Raw genomic sequence first — 14,225 nt, 5'->3', positions numbered from 1 at the left:
CCTTATATTCAGTGTATTGGTAGTTCTGAGAACTATTGACTTAGTACTAGTGTCTCTAAATGTGCGCTGGTGGAGGTAAAGCAAAAGGAGCTATGGTCTTATCCAGCCTGCTAACATAAAACATAAATATAAATTCAAATCACAATGATGTCCTAAAATTACAGATATATTTAAACATATCATGAGCAAAATAAAGAACATTTTATTTCATAAGAAGAGGGAACAGTATACTCCCCTGCAGCCTTGATAAATTGTAAATAATTCAGTGCTTTGTTTGCCTTGTGCTTCACTCCTGCACCATGCTTTGATACATGCCTTTTGGCTAATACTGTGGAGAATGTGGAGGTGAAAGTTTACTTCTCTAGTAAAAAAACTTCTCTAGTTTGTAGTAATGTGTGTGAACAGACTGAAGAAGCAACCAAGCTAACCAGTCCTTCCTTTTCTCACTTTCCTTGCCTAGGGTGAGGCTGAATATACAGGGAAATGGGAAGGTGAGAAGTCCCACATTGTGTTGCTGGCAGTCAGAACTGCCTCAGGGATGCTCACCTAGCCTTGGACTGGAGAATTTGCTTTAATAACCTCAAGTTTGATTGTTCTGAGTCAGAACTCTAAGGCACAAATCTTACAAACTGCATTACATTGCTCTCCCCCTCAGCTTACTTTCTAACAGGAGTAAAGTGCCCTGGTCTGCTTCTTAGGTCACCAAATGGTTGTTTCGCCAGCTGGGTAACGGGAAGGCCTTCTTAAAGGGGAGAAGAAAAACTTCGTAATGCACTTTTTCTCTGAAGGATATTGTGTAGGTTAACGTGGCCACAAGCAATGAAACTGTTATCACAATACTAGATTCAGCCAATGCTAGATTGAATGTTTAGAAATCTTTCTCCTTTTGTCAATTTAAGGTAGCAGGGATGTGCCCCCATTGTTCAGTCTGCCTCACAGAACTGATGGTTTTAATGCAATAGTTTTCAAAGGCTGGCTGTTGTACTGCATTTTGGAAGATTTACGAACTGCTATGTACTGTGTCTGTGACACTTGTTTATGCAAAGTGCATGGAAAGGTTGCCACACTCACAAAGCTTCAGAATCTCACATGAAGATACCTTTATAGGAAACAGACCCTGTAAATCTGTTGTTTTCCAGCGTCCTTTCCATCACAGCTGTTTATCTCCTCCAACAACTCTTGGGTACTTCCAGCTTTCACAGGCTGATCTCCCTCTCCCATCTTCCTGCTCTTCTCCACTCCTTAGCAATTTACTTGCTCAAATTAAAATAACTTGTTCTTACTAAATGTAGTCTTTTGTCTGCCAGACTTCTGCACTAAATGCTTTTACTCAAAGTTCATTGAGAATCTATATCCCCAGGGAGCTAAGAGCTTCTCTGCTTCGCACCTTTGTTGCTAAGGTTGTCTGGAGTGGAAATGTGTGAGAGGAACAGCACAGAAGAATAATTAAATATGGCAGGGACTTGGAACCACTTCTTCCAAGAATGTTGTGCACTTGTGTTCCCTCTCCACAAACAGGAGATCACCAGCAATGGTTCTGTGTTGTTAGTCCCCAAAATACCTTTGTCTCCTAACAAAAGATATTTGAGGACAAACTGGCCAATTTGGGATTAGAAAGCCTTTTTTTTTTTTCCTCCAGAAGGGAGGCAGACTTTAACACTCAGTCTCTGCTTCATTATTTGTGCCTTTGTGAATGTTGATACAGTCAGTCAAACTTACGGGTTTTTACACCCATTAACTTTGTTTTTTTACTGTTGACATCTTTCACACAAGCAGAAGAATGATACATCAGCTTTAAAGGTATAGATTTCCTCTTATGCAGTTCCTCATCCATATAAATAATGGTCCCAAACAAGCTGCATTTTAAGTCAGAGTAAGAAACTACAGGTTGTCAATAACAGAGAACTGTACTATGTATCATACTCTTGGGTGGTAGCTGTGATTATCATTCCGCCTGTTCTTTTCTGTTAACTCATTTGCAGTTGTCAGACTTGCAATAAATCCCCTGGAGAAGACATCTCTGGATAACGAGGCAGTGTGTCTCTTTGAACTGAAACTTGCCTTCAGAATTCCATTTTTATATTGCCTGATACTTAACCTTTCCATGTGGCAGCTCTATTTGGACAGGCTATTCTGTTCTGCTGGGTTTTGTGATTTGAGGTTTTTTTTTTTGCCCTAGATTGTTGAGTGTGGAGAAATGACAGGGAATCTTTTATTTGCTCTCCAAAGCGATTACTGGTTTTAATTGCAAGAGGTTATGAGAAGTTAAATTTCTATAATTACTGCTCTCATGGTCATAGGGCTGGACCATTGGGAAACCTCAGAAAATGCCTTAAAATAGTAATCTAAAGATCAGCCGTATTTGCTAGCTGTCTTAGCACAAAAGAAGTGCAGACTGCCCATTATGAGAAATTGCACAGCAGTTGCGTTTCTTGGGCAAGTTGTTAGGGACAGGGAAATATGCTAGTAGGAGCCTCATTTACAAGAAGCATAAGGGGAATTGTCCTTCAGAGAAGGATATTTGACCTGTAGATATCTGTGATGGTGAAGTCCTTGTGGAAGGTCTTTTTACTTGTTAAGGTTGTATGTAGATGCAGAAAGAGATGGACAAAATAGGAAGAAAAATCCATTGAGAACTGCTAAATACATCTCACTGAGGGAGTAATGAAGATAAAAATAGCTATAGCATCCTGAAAATAGCTAAAATATCCTGGCCACCAGTGTTTACTTACTGCTAGATGCAGGTGCACCTTTACAAACTTCTCTAATGTGATCTGTGGCCAAGGTCTTAAGTGTTTTTACATGTCATGAATTTGTGATGCCAAAAGAAGCAGCTGTCTAGCAGAAGAAAAATGAAGAAGTTACAAAAAAATGCTGTGTTTGGTCTTCTTAATGCTCCACCTTACTCACTCAAACTGGTGAAAACCCTATCCCGCTTTCCCTTCTATTAACTTCGACTAATAAGAATTGTGGTTATATCTCCATTTTGGAATGCAAACCTTGCAGTGACTTGAGAGGAATGCAGGGTATTTGTAAAGTAGAGTTTGTCAGCTCTCAGATACGCTTGAATTTCTACGTTGGCCTGCCATGTTGAGTCTGGGAGTGACAGTTCAGCACAGTAAGGGATGTGGTGACATACAAATGCATCACTGTAGTGCCTCAGGGAAATAACCAATTGCCAGCATCAAAGCGCAAGGAAAGATATCTAGTGACAGGAGAATGTAAACTAATAATTCATTCTCTTTATAGAGAATCCAAACATGCTATTTTATTTGGCTGATTTGAGATACCTTCATCTTGAGAAGAGTTTACCTCTCTACGCACATCTCATTCTACCAAAGTGCTATTGCAAGTGTTGATTCTGTGAATATCAGGCTGGTAGTTTGTGAAGGCCCCTACTAGGATTTAGAGAACCAGAAGTTAGATATATCTTTCATTGTTTGCACTGCAGATTATAAGAATCATCAATATAAAATGTTGGAACTATTTAGTGGCAACTTCCTATAGGTCTAAATTGGATTAATTTAAAACTTCTATGCAATTATTTAATGAAAGAGTGAGTCACATGCAAACTGAATTTGCTGTTCTTTAGATAAGACATGTGAACTCAAATTCCAGAATTATTTGGTTCCTGTAAAAAATAGAATTTCATGTTATCTTCTGTCTTCCTATCTGCTCTCTGGATCTTCAGATGAGTCTTCTCATCCTAACTGCAGTGTGAAATAGTAAAAAAGTTTATACAGAATTAATTTTAAGGTCCCATTTTATTGTTGTTGAATGGTATAGCAGGCTTCTTTTGAAAGAAATTGTGTCACATCAGTCAAGGTTTTGGAAGTTTAAATGTAGTTTTTCGTTTGAGTTCTCTTGGCATTGTTTACAATTCTAAAGACTTTCAGTCTGTAAATATTTAATCCAGCATGTAACTGCAATAATAAACTTCTTGCTGTAAAAGTTTTGTGCTACAATTTTGATAGTTATGATGACCATGAGGGAAGCAAGTCTTTCAGGGAGAGAGACCATTTTTTTAAATGAGATTAGTTCACATGCAGAAAAAAAAAAAGAGACATAGTTTTGAGCAAAGAAGGTCTTTTTGAGAGTCATCAGCATTCAGCAAATTACGGGTTAGAAACAGTTGTTCAGAGTTTAATACATTATCTGGGTAGTCAAATTGAGTGAATATGATAGTTAGTACCTGCTGAGCAGAGGAAGATATTTCAAGGTGGGAGGTGGTAAAGTTGTTAATCCCTGTAGGAGAGCAAGAAAGGTGGCTAATTACTGCCATAGGAGTTACCAGGGGATAAGAAAAATGAGGAAGCATGTAATTTGCTGTAAAGCCAAGGCTTCAATATCTTCAATTTTTTATTTTATGTTTTTTAGAAAGGGAAAACCTGACCCAGTCACAGTTAGGACTCAAGACCCCAGAGTCTGTGAATTTCATACCTACCCTTGATCTGGGGTTGTGCTAAGATACACAGATGATCAGAATTTAAAAGAGAAAAATATAAAAAAGTGACACACGCACACAAAAATGCTCATAAGGATTGCTTTTTATGCACTTTTTAAAGGTAGATGTGGCTCTGTTTTCATAATAATAAAATAAAATCTCCTTGCAGCTGCATTTTTTTTTTCCAGGTAATAAAACCTAATAAGCTGTAGAGCAGTTTACCTTGAACTTGAACAAAAATTGGGTGTGGATTGTGCTAATTTTCCAGTTTGATCTAAGACACCTATCTTACCCACTGCTCTCAAGGTGAATTTGGAAGGCTGGCTTCGTTCCTGCTTGTTATTCAAGGGAGGAAGGTATACTGGGTCTGGCTGAGATGGAGTTAATTTCCCAATAGCAGCCCTTACAGTGTTGTGCTTTGCTTGGTAGCTAGAAAATATTTTGGCTATTGCTGGGCAGCAGTCCCACAGCATGGAGGCTTTCTCTCCAACATTTCCTCTTACCAGTAGACTGTGGTGGGCAAGATCTTGGGTGGGAACGCGGCCAGGACAGCTGTTCCAAACTAACAAAAGGGATACTCCATACCATATGACATCTGCTCAGCAATAAAAGCTAAGAGAAAGGAGGAGGGGGGACACATTCATTATTGTGACCTTTGTCTTCTGAAACAACTGCTACACATACCGAAACCCTACTCCCCACTAAGTAGCTGGACAGTAACTGCTGATGGGAAGTGCACAGTCTTTGCTTTGCTTTATTAAACCGCCTTTATCTTGATCAATGAGTTTTTTCCATCTTATTTTTTTCCCTCACTTTACTGTTGAAGAGGTGAGAGATAGAGTTGGTGGGCATCAGGTGTCCAGCTAAGGTGAGCCCTGCAAAGATGCTGGAGAGGGACTTTTCATCAGGGACTGTAGCAATAGGAAAATGAGTAATGGGTTTAAACTTAAACAGGGGAAGTTCAAGGTAGATTATAAGGAAGAAGTTCTTTATCGTGAGGGTGGTGAAGCACTGGAACAGGTTGTCCAAAGTGGTAAATGCTCCTTCCCTGGCAGTGTTCATGGCCAGGTTGGACAGAGCCTTGGGCTACATGGTCTACTGTGAGGCATCCCTGTCCACAGCAGGGATGTTGGAACTAGATGATCTTAATGTCCTTTCCAGCACAAACCATTCTATGATTCTATACGATGAAACAATAATGTACCGTTACTGTGAGCCTAAGAATGGTAAAATGCTTCACTTCTGTCCAGTGACATAGCTTAGAAGTCTGTGATAAGGAACATCCAGAAATACCTAGCCAAGCATCTTATCCCTGATTCTGTCATGATCACGTTTTAGTTTTTTCAAAGCATTCTTTTTTGTTAATTTTTTTTTCACATAGAAACATTATCTTAATATATACTGTCGTGGTTTAAGCCCAGCCAGCAACTCAGAGCCACACAGCCGCTTGCTCACTCCCTGCCTTCTTCCTCCCCCAGCTCTGTTGCATTTATAGCTTCATAGAATGTTTTGGGTTGTAAGGAACCTTAAAGATCACCTAGTTCCAACACTGCCATGGGCAGAGACATCTTCTTCTAGATAAGGCTGTGCAAAGCATCAGCCTGGCCTTGAACACTTCCAGGGATGGGGCAGCCACAGCTTCTATGGTCAACCTGTTCCAGTGTCTCACTACACTCACAGTAAAGACCTTCTTCCTAATATGTAATCTAAACCTACCCTCTTTCAGTTTAAAGCCATTCCCCCATATCCTATCACTACATACACTTTGTCTTTAAAGTAGAATAAGAACTCTTTTGGAAAGATTTCACTGTTTATTAGAGAAGTCATTAATCAGTCTGGAGATGATGGACTCAGTGAAATTCTTAAATGCCACATGATAGCTGGATTTTCCAGCAGCTGGGTAGAGCTGAGCAGCTCTTTTATTTTCTCTGGGGATTACACTCTTCTTATCCCATTTCCTAGCCAATGAGCTTTTACTTTTCAGTTAAACTCGGTTCAGTTATAAAATCAAGTGTCTGCTAGAAGTCTTGTGTGTACCCTGGATAGTTCCAGAACTGCTGCCAATTAAAGCAAAACACTCCTGATCAGATACAGGTTTAGGGAGAGCTGTTTACTTTTCTGACTTAGACCCACTGGAATAATTAGTTTTTGAAAAAAATTAAGGGCAAATTTAACACTCTTTGTACTGGGAACCTATCTCACTTCAGTGGATGAACATTTTTCATAGTAACCATTGTTTCTTTTCCAAATTTTCATGTTACTGTCTCTAGGAGGGTAGACACTGTTGGTCAGTGTAAGGACATCAGCAACTATTTTTGGTACGTATTAAGCTTTTGCTCTGGGATTCTGCTTTAAGAAAGTGTTTCCTTCCTAAATGAATCAGTTGAACTGATTTAAGTTCACATGGCATCAATTGGTTTATTTAATGTTTTTTTCCCCCATTGTCCCTGCTAGTTTTTAGTTCTGACTAAAATGAGTTATAGCCTTTACCTCATGGAGGTCTCAATTCTTGAATGAGTAACAGAAGAATCCGCCTAAAAGGCAAACGTGCTTCATTTCTATCCCCCAAATGTACCTTTAATCCCATGTACATAGAAAATTGCAGCACCCCCTTTATGTGTTCCCACCTGCTTGTTCTTGTCAACTGAGAGTCATTGAGTCATTGAAGTCTCGGCAGGTTAACCATGGGAGGAGACAAGTATGTCTAGTCTGCATGTCCCCGGCATTGGTTCAGTCACTACTCTTTGCTGCTCCTGTTCCAGTGTAAGACTTCTGTGTGGATCCCAGATGGCATGAATTACTAGCTAGTGTGAATGACTAGAGTAGTGCTAAATTTTTCAAGGGGTCAAAGTAATCCATAAATTTAGGTAGTGAACTAGTAGCACATGCTGAGAACCTCATATCAGAAGCAGACAGAAATTTGACCTTACATGGTGGGCTGACCCTAACTGGACACCAGGTGCCCACCAAAGCTGGTTTGTCACTCCCCTCCTCCACTGGACAGGGGAGAGAGAATATAATGAAAGCCTCATGGTTCGAGATAAGACCAGGGAGAGATAGCTCACCAATTACCATCACAGGCAAAAAAAAGACTCAACTTGGGGAAATTAGTTTATTACCAATCAAATCAGAGTGGGATAATGACAAATAAAACCAACCCTTAGAAACATCTTCCCCCCACCCCTCACTTCTTCCCAGGCTTAACTTTACTCTTTATTTTCTCTCCCTGAGCTGTGCATGAGGACAGGGAATGGGTGGCTGTGGTCAGTTGATCACGCTTTGTTTCTGCTGCATCTTCCTCCTCAGGGGAAGACTCCTCACACACTTGCCCTGCTCCAGTGTGGGTCACGCCCACAGTAGACAGTTTCCCACGACCTACTCCAATGTGGGTCCTTCCCATGGGCTTCAGTTCTTCATGAACTGCTCCAGCATGGGTCCTTTGCATTGGTGCAGTCCTTCAGGAGCAGACTGTTCCAGTGTGGGTCCTGTGCGGGGACACAAGTCCTGCAACAAACCTGCTCCAGTGTGGGCTCCTCTCTCTGCAGGGCCACAGGAGCTTGGTCCAGCACAGGCTTCCCATGGGTTCACAGCCTCCTCCAGGCATCACCCTGCTCCAGAATGGGGTCCTCTATGGGCTGCAGGTAGAGATCTGCTCCACTGTGAACCTCCATGTGCTGCAGGGGCACAGCCTGCCTCACCATGGTCTGTACTGTGGGCTGGAGGGGAATCTGATCTGGTACCTGGAGCATGTCCTTCCCTCCTGCACTGACCTTGGTGTCTGCAGGGCTGTTGATATCATGTATTCTCACTCCTCTCGCTGTCTGCAGTTGCATGGTTTCCCCTCACCTTTATTAATTATGTTATTCTAGAGGTGGTACCACCACTGGTGATGGGCTTAGCCTTGGGCAGTGGTGGGTCTGTCTTGGAGCTGACTGGCATTGACTCCACTGGACCAAGGGAAAGCTTCTAGCAGCTTCTCACAGAAGACACCCCTGTAAGCCTCCTGCTACCAAAACCTTGCCACTCAAACCCGATATTTGCTATAGTGGTGCTGCAAGCAGCTGAAACTGTATTGACTACAGAAGGTCTTTACTGGCTTATTTTAAGGTCATTTGAAAGTTTTTTGTACATTGCAAACATGTTTCTTCATTTTAACATTCACCATCTCCAGCACCATTAAGTCAGTCTAGGTATAGCTTATTCTGCTGGTAGGTAAAATCTGCAATAACCTTTGAGGCAAAAATCCTATCCAAATCCTCCCCCTTGCAATGCAGTCTTGCATTTTGTTACAGCCTTACACTGCCAGTGAAGCAAATGAGATACTTGAGTGCAGACTCAGACAATATTTGAACATTCTCCAAAGCTCTGGTGTATGTATAAGATCTGTAAACTACTTACTAGTTTGTGTGGTGTTACTGGAATCACTGTAATTGCCTAAAATTCTAAAGAAAACTTGTCATTGGCATTTTAAATGTCTAAACTTTAAAAAAAACTCTAGATAAGGTTAATTATTTTTGTTTATATTGCTGCAGTTGGCCATCTTTCTTTTCTGTAATTTGTAATGAATTCAATTAAAAATGAAGGTGGAAATGTAATAACAAAAAGACAGACTGTGGCATCTCTTACACAGGCAAAACCCATCAGGTAGTAAAAACACTTTAAATGTTGAGAAAAAAATTCCATCCTACTTCCCACCTGACTGTTCAGGTGAGTTTGGGTAAGCTTTGGATTGTATCTCAAAATTCATTCTAACATGGTATACCCATGGATACCTTTTGCCATTGCTAAATGTGATATGTGTTCCATTCTCCACCTAACAGGGTAGGGAAGGAATAAATAGCTTGATACAGATACATATCTATCAAGGGTTATTTCATCCAGTGATAACTCTTTCTGGCACTTTATTTATTTTCCATTTTAAAATAAAGACTAGAAAGACATTTGAAAGTGATAGGGAACAGTTCCATTAGCTGTCTGAGATTTCAGATAGGAATTCCCCAAGCACTATGCAACTTCCTACACATCCATCAAGTGCTGCTCATTATAATTATCCTGTTAGAGTGAGGTACCAGCTCTGATGAGAAGCCGTATGGTGGAAGAAGCCTTTTACTTCAATGTTTTATTAGATTCCAGTTGGTATTTTACAAAACAGCTGAGTTTAAAGCTAGCTGGCTACAACAATCTCCCAAGCGGCTTTAAAAGACGTGGCTTCTTTAGTGCGTACTAGCTTTTTCTGTTACTAAGGTTTTATTTACATGGCTTGAATGACCTGGTTGAATCATCTATAATGGTTGAACAAAACAGTGATTTTTTTTCTACAAATTTCAGGGATACATGCTGGTACAGATTCTGCTGACTGCTTTGAGTAAATGTGCTCTTCTTCTGGGCACATATCATCATTGATTTTAGGGCTAGATAACTGAGGTAATCAACTGTGTTTGTCATTGAAAAGATGTTAGATTTCACCACACTTGCTGTGTATGTAATCTTTTAATAATTCCTCAAAATGCCACATGGAAACCATGGGACCTAGCACTGGGCAGGAAATCTCACTATTATTTCATCCAAGTACTGTATTCAAGTGACTTTCTTTGAGTTTCCTTATGAATTCTGAGGTAATTTCAGAATAATTGTTTTTTTGTTTTTAATTATTTGCATTAGTATTGAGTGGACTTTTGTTATCTGTAGTAGCACAAGGCTGTGTCACTCTGGGTAAAAGAAAACGAGTACTTCTTCCACAAGTTTTATACTGAGTATTTGAAATGAACCCAGGAAATTTGCTTCATGGTTTGCCCCACATAGTAGGTTCAAGTAGATGAGGAAGTTTTTTCTTTTAAAGTTATGTTGCATTGGTGTAAATGGAAAAAAAAAACAACAACAAACCACAAAAACCTGTCAGTAACAGCTACCTTTTGGCTTATATTTCAAAGAAATCAGTGCATAGCCAATGCAGAACTTTAGTATCACATCTTGTGGACTTACTGTTCCTTCGGTGTCGCTTCCTGAAGTCAGCATAGATCCAAATGAGTTTGATTCTCTTGACATAAAGCTGAACTTGAGATGGAATGGGAGGTTTTGGAAAACACAAAGTAGATGTTGCCATGTTGAGATGGTCTGACTTGATAAGGGATATTATTCCAGCCTTGAGTGCCATTAGGCACTGAAGTTTATTTAACTATGGATGTTTTGGGATGACCAAAAAAAATAAGTCAGGTTTATTATATTTGATTTCTATTATTTGCAGGGGAATGTGACATTTGCTTGCTCAGAACCACAAATTGTTCCTATCACCTTTCTCAGCAACAGTCAAAGCTACTTGCTACTACCTGGCACTCCTCAAATTGATGGTTTGTCGGTCAGCTTCCAGTTTCGAACATGGAATAAAGATGGTTTACTTCTGTACACTGAATTGTCTGAAAATTCAGGACCTCTCTTGATTTACCTCCGTGGTGGGAGATTGACACTACTTATTCAGAAGGAGACAGAGAACCCAGTGGAAATCACTGAAGGTACTTATTTTTTGCTTATGCTCATCTGCTCTCTTTAAAATGCAAAGGTCCAACCCCATAGGATGAAAGGATGGTGAAATAAGGAAGCACCCAATATGCCTTTCTCTTTTCAAATCTTCTCTTGCTTTCCAGTGGTAGAACCATTCTGTGCAGCTTAAGATAGATCTAAGCATGGAAAATTGGCATCCTGAGATCTCCAGATGCAGTCTACCTGACAATCAGCTCAGCCTCTGTGTTCTTAAACAGACACATTAAATTTTCTTTGATCAGCTCACATGAAGACCTTGCTGTCTCCTGTCCTGAGATTGTCTGAAGTCAGCTAGGAGCCAGCTCAGCTGTTGCACCATTCCCTAGTACAAGTGAAGGCAGACTCAGGGCTGATTTTCTTCCGCTTAGTTTTACATTCTCCCTCTATGCTATGCTCAGAAGTAGGACTAACCATGGGCTTCCTCTCCTCACACTCCCTCAATTGGTCTCCTTAGCCACTTTGCATATGGCTTTGTGCAGTGCGCCTGGTGGGATGCAAGAGGATGAAATGGGGTTGCTTCTCTGACTTAAAATTCAAGGGAAATTGTTTGTAACCACTTACCAGAACAGCTATGCATTCACTCCCAGAGACAACAGGGAAACAATTTCAGACTGTACAACAGAGGCAGGACCAGAGTGCCCCAGCTGCCATTTGAGTGTGACCTATATAAGCTATGCTGGTGTCCCAAACAGAAATGTTCTTAGCCCAGGGATTCTGTGCTTCCCTTCCTGCTATGCAACCATGATGGGTGGGAGACTGGGAAATTAATTTTCTGCATAGGTTGAATACCCGTTTTGCAAAGGTGGGTGAGTAATAGACTGATGGAACTCGGAACTAAATAATAACGGTATTTTCTAAAAGAGCAACTGTTTAAAAATATGTAATATTCGAATATTCCCAGTGCAGACTAAAAGAGGGCAGATGTGTCTATTAAAAGAAGCAGAGGTAAAATCTGAAAGAGTTGTCAAAGCAGAGCTGTTCTGTGTGCATGTTTCATTTCTCTTTATGATAGAAAATGAGGCAGTCCTGCATCTATCCTTATATGTGAAGGTTACTACAGCCTTAGCTTCCTGCAACTGAATGCTGAAACTCAGTTTCCAGCTTCTATTGCAGTCCTGATTAAATTGTTGACAAAGCTGAGACAATGTCAATATTTAGATGGGTGTATTCGGTTTTATGTAGTTCTGAAATCATGAATCTGAGCCCAGCCTTTGATGCTATCCAGAACGTTGCTAAACAGCCTACTTACATACGGAAAATATGCAGAAATTGCAAGTGCCGTGCTCGGCAGATGTCAGGTACTGACAATAAAGTCATGCTTGCTCAAGAATAGACCTATTTTTGCCCCAAATGGGACCTATTTTGTTTTGACATCTTTTCAAACTTCAACAACATATTTCACTTCAAAATGGACTTGTTCTAGTTGAAAAATAATCCAGTTTTGATGGGAAGCCAGCCTCTTATTCTATGGAAATTGTGAATGCATTAACAGACATTACTGTCAAAATTGTCTCATTTTCAAATTCATAATGAAATGGCTTTTCATACGTGTAACACCCACATTTTTTTAAATTTTGAACTGTTCTCACACCTCTTTGTGTCTCTAAGTGATCGTTTGCTTCTTCTGAAAGCTACATTACTGAAAAATATTCCATTAGGGAGGGGAGTAAATACTAGTTATCTGTGCCTGATCTCGGTGACTCCAGCCTGACGGTAGCTATTTTGAACTGGAATTAGGTTAGTTTTGATCTGCACCACAGTGTGTGAGCTCAGAAGCTTGCCCACTGATTTTCGTGACTGTCAGAACAGAGAATGAGGTGTTTCTTTGCAGCAACACTGATTTTCAGAATAAGGAAACAAAAAGGTTATTTCCCACTTTGCACAAGTGTCTAGAAGAGAAAGAGGCTACCCAGTACCATAATCTCTCATGTACGTTGTTAAATTCCTGGTCAGAGCATCAGTCCCAGCTCTCACAAGACCCATGTCAAAATCCAATATAGAAAGGCTTTGGTACATCTGTCAATAAGACTGTGTGCTAACTTAGCACTCAAGGGTTTTAAGAAAAACAAATCCTACTGATACCCACTGGAATTTGTCAGGTTTCATACTGGAGCCTGAGGTGGGGTATGGCTATCTCATCGAGCCTAATCCTCTGCAATCTCAGGCATGTGTTTAATATCAGAAACATAGCAGACATCTTCTCTGTGAACTCCTGTGAGCTACAAGCATGTCCCAGCAGACTGAAGATAGACATAAACACCTGCAAAATGGTAATAATGTGCTACCAGAAAGATGAAGGGCCTGGCTAGCTTGATGCAATACCAGAAGCAGATTAGATTAAAATGTGAGGTGACCCACTTAAATCCTTTCAAAAGCTTTCACTTTCTTGGGCCTTTCCTTCTATGCCAGTTTGTTTCCAGAGGTAATGAGTTCTTTTCAGCTGCCAGTTCTCCCTTTTTTGGGGGTTAAATGCACATTTGTGTTCACGAGTTGGAAGCAAAAGGAGGTTTGAAGAAAACAGTTATCTCTCTACCTCTTTCTTCACTCTTAGTACTTTTTTTTTGCCAGGCACCAATCTCCACGATGGCCTTTGGCATTCCGTTAACATCAATGCCAGAAGACATCGCATTACCCTGACACTGGATAACAACGCTGCCACTGCTAGCCATGCAACCACTGCCTCAAGGATCTACTCTGGGAACAGCTACTATTTTGGAGGTAGGTTGTTTCAGACAGATGCAGGACAGGTTTTCATGATGCAGATCCTCAAGTGCCTCACCACTGAGGTCTTCCCAGGTGCACTCTGTTTGCAGCTAAGAGCAAATGTTGTAATACTAATTTTAGAATCTCTATGGAGCTGCAAGTCATACAGCACTGTGGGAAGATAGAAAGGTTTTGGTCAACCCTGACAGAGGGAGAATGAACGGAACTGCTAGCAAAGCTGTAGAAGTGGACTACTGGTACTGGGGTACCAATGGGTACCTACATCTAGCTGGCAAAACATACAACAGTTAGCTGTATTAGCCGCAAATGTTTTTTTCTAGTTAAAAGTCTTGAGGACTATTAGTATTATTATATTCCTGTAGATGTCACTGTACTGATCAGGCTCAGTGACTTTAAACTCTGAGCTTATTGACATATGGCTCAGATCTACAAAGATATTTATGTACTCTGCTCACATGGATATGAATGTAGATTTAGCTCAATTTTGAAAATTGAAAGAACAGTCTTGTAAAATACTACC

At 40.4% G+C, this 14,225-nt stretch overlaps 1 protein-coding gene and 1 long non-coding RNA gene across 3 annotated transcripts in view; both read left to right on the top strand.

The window, feature by feature from the left end:
- Positions 1-14,225, top strand: part of LOC133273976 (uncharacterized) — a 929,536-nt gene that overhangs the window by 778,060 nt on the left and 137,251 nt on the right. The gene's annotated exons all lie outside the window — the stretch shown is intronic.
- The window catches only part of CNTNAP5 (contactin associated protein family member 5), a 299,193-nt gene that overhangs the window by 154,533 nt on the left and 130,435 nt on the right, over positions 1-14,225 (top strand). For both annotated transcript variants that reach the window (XM_061462659.1, XM_061462576.1), the window contains exons 9-10: positions 10,689-10,953; positions 13,550-13,699. In XM_061462659.1, the coding sequence (XP_061318643.1) occupies positions 10,689-10,953; positions 13,550-13,699 (415 nt within the window). The remainder of the gene's footprint in view (positions 1-10,688; positions 10,954-13,549; positions 13,700-14,225) is intronic.

Source organism: Pezoporus flaviventris, unplaced genomic scaffold, assembly GCF_033815535.1.
Source record: "Pezoporus flaviventris isolate CSIRO_AGI_PZ_B2104156 unplaced genomic scaffold, CSIRO_AGI_Pfla_v1 ptg000001l, whole genome shotgun sequence".
In the NCBI taxonomy this organism is placed as follows: Eukaryota; Metazoa; Chordata; class Aves; order Psittaciformes; family Psittacidae; genus Pezoporus; species Pezoporus flaviventris.
The sequence above is the reverse complement of the archived record's forward strand: the minus strand, read 5'-3'. Positions and strand labels throughout refer to the sequence as shown.